Below are 10882 nucleotides of genomic sequence, written 5' to 3'. Positions count from 1 at the left end.
TGAAATGTGGGTCCCACCACCAAGTTCCATTTTAAGCTAAAAAAAATAAAAAAGGCTCAAAATTAGATAGGAAGCCTAGGGAACCGCACAAAAGGTCGTTGTAAGCAAAACTCGACAATCTGGAGTTAATTGTGCTGACATAATTCTCATCCGAGCACGTTTACCAAAAATATTGACCAAAGTCAAACCTTGGCTTAAGATTCCAAGTTAAAATGCCATACAACACAAACTTACCAGAAGTCTCGTGACCTGAACCAACCATGCCCCTAGCCTAAAATGACCCTTTCATAGCTGATGAAACCGTCAGAATTGCATTCTAAAGCCGTCTTCCTAAAATTTTGACTGATGTCAACCGTTCAAGTCTTAAAGGTTCCAAAACACGCAAACTTGCACAAATCCAAATGCATGACCTAGTGACCAAACTGCAGTCTCAACAACTCATAAATGACTTGGGATAGCTACATAAAATCTCTAAACGCTGGAAAGATCGGAAAACTAAGAAAATGACATGAATGGTCATTACAAAACTGATGCTAATTCTGAACCTAGAGCTGGGGCTGATAATGAGGTTGAGCAATAGGTGTTTGTTGATTTTGGAAAGTCGAAAAAGATGGAGGTCATATCAGAGGAGGTTGAAGGAGCCAAGGGCTTAGATGGACCAGAAATAGAGTTTGTGTAACCTCTAACACCAATTCCTAGACCATCGCTTCTATTTTTGCAGATGTTGTAAAAGAAGGTTGAGGATGGTAAGTTTATGAAATTTATCTCTATGCTTAAGCAACTTTCAGTAAATATTTGGTTTGATGAGGCTTTAGAGCAGATGCCAAATTATGTAATGTTCGTGAATAGTCGACTTTGACATGGTTGATGATCTACATCATTGTAGTGCTAAGGTCCTTAGTTCAGAAGAATGAAGATCTGGTCACGTTCACTATTATTTTTACTATTGGTGAATTTATTATTGCCAAAGTGCTATGTGATTTGGGGCCCAACATCAACCTTATGTCACCAGCCATTTATAAACATTTGGGCTTGGAAGCCCCCAAACCAAGTACTATGCATATAGTTGATGACTGATCCCAAACCAAGTACTATGCATATTGTTGATGACTGATCCCAAACCAAGTACTATGTATATTGTTGATGACTAATCCCAAACCAAGTACTATGCATATTATTGATGATTGATCGATAAGAGGCAAGTAGGTATATTGTGTGACGTGCTGGTAAGAATTGAAAGTTTCACCTTTCCAGTAAAAATTGTTAATTTAGATTGCGATGTGAACTTCGAAGTTCTCATAATTTTGGAAAGACCATTTTTGGCCACAAGCAAAGCGCTTGTAGACATGGAAAGTGGTGAACTCAAAATTTGACTGAACAATGAAGAGGTGAAATTCAATTTGTGTCCTATATGAATCAACCACAAGATGGTAGTGTTGTTTTGATGTAGCTGAAGTAAAAAACTTGAATTCAATTATAAGTCAAGACCTAAAATTCAAATACAAGTTTAGAGCAAGACCACAAGAATCGAGATCAAGTTCAAAACTCTTAAATTATATATTCGAAAAAAGAATTAGAGGGCTCATAGAGATTGTAACACTCTATTATATATGTAATAAAATAGTGTTGATTGTTGATATTTTCCCATGTATTATTATTACCTCAATCTGAATTTTACTGTTAACTTATAACTAAGAGCGTATAATCATGTTTCATTGTAAAATTTAAAAATAAAAGTTATTTTTGTGAAGTAGTGTTTGACCATTAAAACAAATTTAAGTTGTTATGACTTTCTATAAGTAGCCTAGGGGTTGTGTTGTAGCTAGTTAAAGTTATGCGAGTATTAGTAATGTAGGGATTAGTCATGAGAGAATCTATATATTATTTTATGTAAATATTAGTTATGGAGGGATTAATTATTCATATATTAGTTATATATGTATTAACTGCTGCATCTTCTATCAGGTCATAACTTAAACATGTATTTGTTATTCAGATATTTAAATTGCAAATCAAATATTGTTTTAATTTTATTCATGAATAATTTACCTCCTAATCATCTACCGAACTTGGTAAGATTTCTTATACAATATTTTATATATGTATAATTCACCCTCCAAATATATATATAAAGAGAACCCTAGGTCCGCCTACGTGGCACCACCACAAACCAGAATTCCCTTTTAATTTATTTATTTCTAATGCTAGCCTTTCCCTTTCATGAAAAGTTGTGACTTTTATGAAAAGTTGTGACTTTTATGAAAAGTTGTGACTTTTATGAAAAGTTGTGACTTTTATGAAAAGTTGTGACTTTTATGAAAAGTTGTGACTTTTATGAAAAGTTGTGACTTTTATGAAAAGTTGTGACTTTTATGAAAAGTTGTGACTTTTATGAAAAGTTGTGACTTTTATGAAAAGTTGTGACTTTTATGAAGATTTCCAACTATTTTGAAAAACTACTTTTATGAAAGATTGTGACATTTTCGAAGGGTTGTAACTTTTCCAAAGACTTGTGACCTTTCCAATAAGGCACAATAAACATTTGTTCATACTATCCTTTGTTTTCTATAATTAGAGGGATTTCCTCTCATTTTAAAACAACGAAAATTATGAACTTCTTCTTTTTCTTCTTCTGCATAATTAAATATTCGTGTCCTTTGCTCCTGTTGAGTGACTCACTACACCATTGTTTTTGTATGAATACACTGGGGAATATAATCGTTTTATCCCGAGATGATCTATTCCTTTAAACCTTGAGTACTAGGGGGGAATAATTTCCTTAAGGTGTGACTGTGCATTCAGTGGGCTTGATTTTTTCTTTCTGTTTCATTTTATTGTTACAGATGCTGGTATGTTTTACTACATTCATTAATTTATGCTTATATTATTAATTGTTGTTTTTGAGAACATGTTTTAAACTTTGCTGTTTATGTTTCTGCAAAGTTATTGTTATAAGTATTTGTTAGTACATATTAAATAACACATGTTAATTGAGTATTCACACAAGTTTTCTCCACTGAATTGTTGAAGGTACAGTAAAAAAATTCCTTACATATCTATACTATCATCTCTTGAAGACAAAATTCAAATTTGGTATGCCATTGTAAGGACATAAAAACCTTATAAACTTTATCGCACCTTGATGTGTGAAGTGAACCATGAAAAAAAGACGAGAATTAATAAACTGTTGACATAGGTTCAAGGATGTGCTAGATGACCTATAGATGAATATGAATAGACTGAAGCCTCTTTTAATCTCAAAGACATAGATAACTACACAATAAATTAATTGCTCATATTCAATATGAAGTATGGACAGATTCTCAAGTTTACTGCAAGTAGTAAATACTTTTCTTGAAGCAATAGATGTGTGTCTCGACATTGCGATTGGAATAGAAGTGTAGTTTCAAATTGAAATTTATCACTCTGGTATGTTGATTTTTAAAAAACACCCAAACAAACTGAATAGTTTTGTGTAATATTTTTTTCCTTTCAATTATATATAATAAGTTGAATTATTGTCCAATATGATACATTTTCCCTTTAATTTTTCATTTTAATAATTACTTATGATACATTTAAATGGGGAACTTTAAAATGATATATGTAAAGTAAAAGGTAAGGCTGAACTTTCTACACGTTAGAATTAGAATATTTGTTCACTTTAATCAACATTTTATTTATCCCTTCACCAACAATTATTTATTTATTAGAAAATTTAATATCTCCGATTGATGTTCATTTGATTTCCTAAAAATATCAAATAGTAACACTTCCTGGAAGCAAAATGATAAATTATAAAATCAAATTAAAGATGATTGATTGAAGGATAAATTATAAGATGTTATAATTATCATCTTCCTTTACATTATTAATGTTTGTTACTACATAATCTTATATGTAAGATAATATAAGATTTTAATTTTAATGACTGATAGATTTTAAGTATTATTTTATAAATTTCGTGTGCTGATCATTTTAGTAGTTAGAGATAAAAAAAATGAGAGCACCTTTTGTATTATTTTTCAATTTTTTCATGTCGTCCAAAGTTAAATAAATAATCATCGGAAACTGCAAAATAGCTACTTTTTCCATCTCCGCTATTGTTTGTGCTTCAACAACAGCTCTGAGATTTCCCAATTATTAGGGTTTTTTTGCTTTGTTGTTTTCATTCAGTTCAAAAATGGAGAAAATCAGGAAAGCATCTCATGCTGGTTCTTGGTACACTGATAATCGTAAGTTCCGCCAGTCGATTTCTCTTCCGAATTTCACTTTTATTATCAGTATAGTTGTAATATTTGATTTAACAGATTAATCCTTGAGTATCTTCCTGTAAGCTGATATATAGCAAAAATTGTCACTTTTTTTACAATAAGGTTTATTTTTGTTGTTATTTTGATTATTACCGTCTTTAAGTGGCTGAAAAGTAGTGCAATTGGAGGTTTTGCTTGTTTGAATCGAGGCTGGTTTCATAGATTATGCATTTATAGTTTCTTCGGAGTAGCAAAGGTTGGATTGAGTCGAAGTGAGAGTACAGTAATAGCAAAGTTAATTCTTCAAATTAGATTGTGCGTTAGTGAAGAATCATTGATTGTCTTCGAAACTATGGTGCAGTGAAGTAAAAATTGGAGGATAAATACGACCAACAATGAGCTTTATTATGTATTGCTATTGTGGACTAGTTCTATCGAGCTTTATTATGTATATTCAGTGTTGTTATATCAATCAATCATCCGTACTGCATCCAAGATTAGTTGGACGTGGCTATATAAATCCTTTATATCCATTTTGCTATATTCACATGTTTTGTTTCCAACAAACAGAGTGTTTAATATCGTTAGGCTATTTTCATGGTGGCGATCAACCTACACCAGCATCAGGGATTGGGATTGGCTATTGTTAATGTGGTTATGCTTGAAAAAGTTGTTGTAAGATACATTACGGGTTTACATATTATAGTTAGTAGTAATGTGACACATTAGCAATTTACGTCCACAAAAAGACTGGCATTTCTAATTCAGTCATGCTAGGAAAAATCAGACTCCCTCTGTTCAAAAATAGTTGTTATGTTTCTCTTTTCGAGAGACAATTTGACCAATCTTCGAAGCTAAATTGGATTAAACCTAATTTAAGATTTAATCAAATTTTAGATATTCAAAAACTACATGAAATGACTGTTACCTTTGTCAAAAAAAAAAGTAACTTCTTGAAATGTGCTATAAGTTGCAATTTTTCTTAAATTATCAATATGGTACAAAAATACTAAGTAACCAGTCTCAAAAAAAGGTATGGGACGGAGGGAGTATAAGCTAAAGATCAGATTCAGAAGCAAGCTGCTGGAGATTCCCAGTTAACAGAAGAGGTGCCTTAATATATTTCTTTATATCTTTCTTCCATCTAGCGTAGGGTCCTTTAGCCAAAGGTCCCTTTTCTCAATATTGTTATCATGGGTTTTCTTTTTCTTTGCATTATTATTATTTTTGAACTGGGTGGAGCATCCGGGGTCTGAAATTGTCCAAATAGCATGGTGCACAGATCATTTCTTTGTTCAGTCCTTGTCATATGTTCATTCCTATCATTACTTCAAATCAAACAATGGGTTGAAAAATACGCCCTGCGTCCGAACTTCTATGACATTTTTTCAATTTTAGGATGTTTCACCCCATTAGCTTAATAATGGTATTTCATCAGTTTCAAGTATTCAATTAACTAAATCAAATCTGAAATTTACGTTGACGTTTTTCCATCAGACTAAATTTTCAGTGTTTACTTCAACTTTTTCAACCACTACTACTGATTTAACACAAGTCGAGTAAATCTCAAGCTCCATGATGAATGGTAAAACATCAACTAAAATGAATATGGAGGGATTGGTATAAAAGCCAAATAGTCATGCTTTAGGGAAAGCTAAAACAGCCCATTCTTATAATATCTTAACGCTTAACTATTTTCCTTGCCAGCCCAAGAACTAGCAGAACAGCTTGATGGCTGGCTGAGAGCTGCTGGCTTAGCCAAGTCTTCTGATGTACGAGGTGTAATTGCACCGTAAGTTATAGCCATTTGCTGCCAATATATTGTTGATCGTATGCATCATGTGGTTCTAACTGGTTATGTTAAACTAACTAGTCATGCAGGCTATTCATATTCTGGTCGTGCAGCAGCTTATGCATTTGGGAACATAGACCCGACCAACATGTGAGTTTATTTAAAATGTGCTCTTTCAATTCCGATTTTCGAATGTTAAACCCCACAAGCAGACTAACAAAAGTTCTTTTAAGGAAGTGGGATAGTTACTTGTCACAAGTAAAAAAAATTTATGAAGTGAAAATTTATATTAGAAAGGCATCAAGAAGCTGCAAAATTATAAAAAGAGGTGTGTTAGTCCAATACACCAGAAACTAGGCTGTATTTACAGAAGTCAAGTTGTTCCAGCTAAACAAGTTAAATAAGCATCGATCTTGAGAGATGGAGTTGAGATTCCATCAAAGCATTTGTGGTTCTATTTTGTTCGAAAACATCAAAAGTTACAAGCAGGAATCATCATGGAGAAGAATTCAAGAGAAATTTTCTTAGAAGTGAAAACATACAAGCGGAAATTACTTGCTACAACCGTTCTCAATTGACCAACCAAGGTTGATTTGAGTGGAGATTAAAGAGAACAAACTTTGAATGTGCTAGTGTTGGAATATGTGAAACATACAAAGGATACATCAAGTTCAAAATATTCTAGAATAGTATTTCCCCTCTCTAAATTGACATTGGACTTTTGAGTGTAAATTAAAGCTTTGAGTGACTGTCTTACAGGATTTTTGATACTTCCAAAGGAAAAGAACTTTCAGCTTGTGTCTCTTCTTGAGTTTTTCGAAATATTATTTGCATTTGATAAAGTTATTGTTCTTTTTTCACTTCAGAAAATTGTCGTAATAGGTTCTTTAAAAGCAGAATTTGCAACAATCGGGATTGGGGTGGGGGTATACTTGTTTGACTTTTTCATGATAGAAAGTTTGCTACCTGAAGAAAGAGCTCACTCATATTGGTGGAGAATTTATAGAAAGTAGTTGGTCGTTCTTTTTGGTGAGGATTAAACTAAGAAGTCTGTCAAAGAAAATTGGATCTAGGAAGTACTGGAATAACCACTACATGTGATACAGTATTTTGAGCTCTGTACCTTAGTATTTTGAACTCTTGTTTTGCAGTTCTCGGATATTTCTACTCGGTCCATCTCACCACTATTATACTCCAAAATGTGCACTTTCAAGAGCCATAGTGTACAAGACTCCTATAGGAGATTTACCCATTGATGAAGAAGGTATTGCGAACTTCTTCTATTTTCATCAAACATATAAAAAGTTCAGATAGCTGCTATTTGTATAATCCAGGAAAGAACTCTGCAGAAAAGATTTGTCATGGAGGAAATGGAAGTCTTAATTTGAATACTCTCTTTCATTTATATTGCTTGACTCGACTTGCAAGGGCATACTCCTGACATATGCTAGTTGACAGATTACAATTAACTCTTTTGCTTTCATTTTCCAACTTCATCACACGATTGTCAAACCAGTAGTTATTATTTATCTTTCAATTGTTGTGTTACCAGTGTTTTGGGAAGCGAGAAGCGGAAAAAAGCGACGAGGGTTCGCTTCACAGAAGCGAAGCGTGCGCTTTTTTCAAATAAAGCGGTAGTTAGTATAAAATAAAAAATATTAAATAACTGAATAGAGGTAATATATTCTTAGATTAAAAAGTAAATAGATAGTCAATAATCCTCATAAGTCATAACATATAAAGAAAAAACATAATTAAATCACAAAAGGATCGAACTCCTATTCTTCAACAAGATCCTCAAACTCTTCAAGTGCCATCAACAAGGTTTCTACTTGGTCATCATCTTCTTCATCATCGGACGACTCATCAACAAAGTTTCTACTTGAACTTGAACCTCTAGCTCCTCTTTCCTTGCCCCTTAAAGTACTCCTCCTAAAACCATAAATATTCTCCTCAACACCACTTGCCATAGCAACATCACCATAAGTGAGACTTTCTCCTTCGTACACTTCTTCATCTTCATGATTTTGGGGTGCTATAGTTAACCATTCATTTGCCTCATCAATACTATCCAACAAAATTGGATCAATGGTATTACGATTTGTAACGACGCACCAATGTTCTATTATATTTGATGAACCTAGATCATTGAGGCGTTTCAACTCAAGCCTATTTCTTTTTTTAGTATGAATCTGCACATAAGTCGTAGAAAGTAATTAATAGGAGGACTTAGGATGATTAAGATACTATTTTATTTAGTAATCATGTAATGTAGTTTCTCACATGTTCATACACGCTCCAATTTCTCTCGCAACCGGATGTGCTACAAGTTAAACTTTGCACTCTAATAGCAAACTGTTGCAAGTTTGGGACATTATGACCATATAGCATCCACCATTTAACTGTAGAAGAGTTATTTTAAAAGTTAATGTGAAATAACTTAAAAGATGAATGGCTCACGTGGTGACCTTAAGGTTCTAGCTCTAATGGTCGATTCAATTCCAAGTAGCCCATCAACTTTCATTTACACACCAACCTCCTCCCCCGTTTTTTCTTGCAAACTTTTGTCTGGGATCATCCTCTCAACACATTTATGATATCCCTGCCACACTTCTTCGGTTAAAGTATTCATGTCATTATTTTTATAATAGATCCCTGGGTTCAAAATGTGTCCCGCTGCATGCAAAGGTTGATGAAGTTGATCTATCCACCTTGCATCAATGATTTTAAAAACACTCTCATATTTCCTTTTATCATAATTGAATGCCTTTTCAATACTTTCTTTGGCCCCGCAGGGTTGTGAAAAGCGACAAAAAGCGCGCTTTAAGCGCGAAGCGAGGTGAGGCGCACCCACTGCGCCTTTCTTCCCCGAAGCGAAGCAATAATTAAAAAGCGAGTGCTTTAACTGTTGAAGCGAGAAGTGCGCTTAAAGAAAAGGCGAACGAAAGCGTGCTTAAATGAAAAATGCGCTAATTAGGGTTTCTTTAAAAAAATTGTAAGTTTTTTTTTAATTTATAAAAATATACTGGGCTACTGCACTTCTGCGACTTCAAAATATTTCCCTCTGATTGTTGCGAGGCTGCTAGGTAAGTTCTCTTCTTCTCTTGAACTAAAGGACCACCAACTCTGAGTGCTTGAACTAAAGGAAGCCCTACATCATATATCCACCAATCAAAAGCAGATACAACACGATCCCTTAAAATCTTCCTAGAAGATTCTAAATCAATAGGTCCACCTTTTATCTTTTCGTTTGGTTTTTGCGAGAAATAGAGATTCATAGGACCCTTGACATTGCTATTGGTGGATGACCCACTCCCACTACTTGAAGGCATCTTTTGACATTTTGAGGGAGTCCCCATTGGCATATTCACTTCAACTTCATCATCATCAACAAGATTAACCATGGATGCTTCATGGTTCATTTGAGTTTTAAACTCATTTATTTTGAGCAAGTACTCTTTGATCTCTTTCTTCACACTATCTGGGACCTTCATACATACTTTTACATCTCTATAACCGCCAATAAGATGCTTTTTGTGACGAAATATTCTGCCATTGTATATCACATCACAAAAGATACATTTGACTTTTGTGTTACTGCCCATAGGAGTTCCATACGCCCAAGCCGGATCCCTTTTTTGTGACATTTTGAATAAGAAAATACAACTTGTGGGCTTGTAAATTGGGCATTTTTATTGAATGTTTTGAGACAAATGGGCTTTGGCAGTAAGTGGCTAAAATGGATAGAAGTGTGCATTAAAACAGTCAGGTTCTCAATACTAGTAAATGGTGAACCTGTTGGCTTCTTTGCATCAGAAAGGGGGCTGCGACAAGGTGATCCACTGTCACCTTTTCTCTTTATTCTAGCAATGGAAGGTTTTGACAGTATGATGAGAATAGCTACACAGAACAGGTGGATTAAGGGTTTCCAAATAGGAGACAGAATAGGGAATGGAAAGGAGATCAGCCATTTGCTATATGCAGATGATACTATCATCCTTTGTGAGCCAGAAGCTGAACAGCTGAACTACATCAGATTGATTCTTATCTTATTTGAAGCAATATCAGGGCCAAGGGTTAATTGGGGAAAAAGCAGCTTGATTGCAGTCAAGGAGGTGCCTCAGATTCAAGGATTGGCAAGCATTCTAGGGTGTAAAGTAGAGAAATTGCCGACAACCTACTTGGGAATGCCACTAGGGAGCAAACATAAAGCTTTGGGGATATGGGATGGAATTCTGGAAAAAGCAGAAAAAAAATTATCAAGATGGAAGGCTCAATATCTATCCTTGGGGGGTAGAGTGATCTTGATAAACTCTGTTTTAGATTCACTGCCTACTTATGTTATGTCGTTATTTCCAATTCCTCCAATAGTTATCAAAAAGCTGGACAGACTGAGAAGAAACTTCCTCTGGAAAAAAGGCAAAGAGGGAGAGGGCAAGGGTTACCATTTAGTGAAATGGAATACTGTGATGCTAAGCAAAGAAAGAGGGGGACTGGGTATTAGAAATTTGAGAATCCAAAACAAGAGCCTTTTGATGAAGTGGTTGTGGAGATATACTAGTGAGGAAGGAACCCTATGGAAGGAGGTGATAGTGGCAAAGTATGGGGAATTGAACCCATGGTGTACAGAGATAGTGTCAGAACCCTATGGATGGGGAGTATGGAGGTCAATCAGAGCTTTATGGAACTCTATGGAAGAAAATGTGTTTCTCAAAATTGGAAATGGCAACAAGATCAAGTTTTGGAGAGATGGATGGATTGATCAAATTCCTCTAAGTGAGTCATTCCCAGATCTTTTCTCAATCTGCAACAATCCTGAAGCCAGAGTATGTGAATG

The 10882-nt window shown here is 34.4% G+C and overlaps 1 protein-coding gene across 1 annotated transcript in view; it reads left to right on the top strand.

Annotated features, from left to right (window-relative positions):
- The first annotated feature begins 4049 nt into the window (after positions 1-4049).
- The window catches only part of LOC102597501 (protein MEMO1), a 25442-nt gene continuing 18609 nt past the window's right edge, over positions 4050-10882 (top strand). Inside the window, exons 1-4 of the mRNA XM_006343450.2 lie at positions 4050-4235; positions 5961-6045; positions 6127-6195; positions 7197-7309. Of these exons, the coding sequence (XP_006343512.1) occupies positions 4184-4235; positions 5961-6045; positions 6127-6195; positions 7197-7309 (319 nt within the window). The 5' untranslated portion in view covers positions 4050-4183. The remainder of the gene's footprint in view (positions 4236-5960; positions 6046-6126; positions 6196-7196; positions 7310-10882) is intronic.

Source organism: Solanum tuberosum, unplaced genomic scaffold (assembly GCF_000226075.1).
Source record: "Solanum tuberosum cultivar DM 1-3 516 R44 unplaced genomic scaffold, SolTub_3.0 scf00045, whole genome shotgun sequence".
In the NCBI taxonomy this organism is placed as follows: domain Eukaryota; kingdom Viridiplantae; phylum Streptophyta; class Magnoliopsida; order Solanales; family Solanaceae; genus Solanum; species Solanum tuberosum.
Note: the sequence above shows the minus strand (reverse complement) of the source record. Positions and strands in the feature narration are given on the sequence as shown.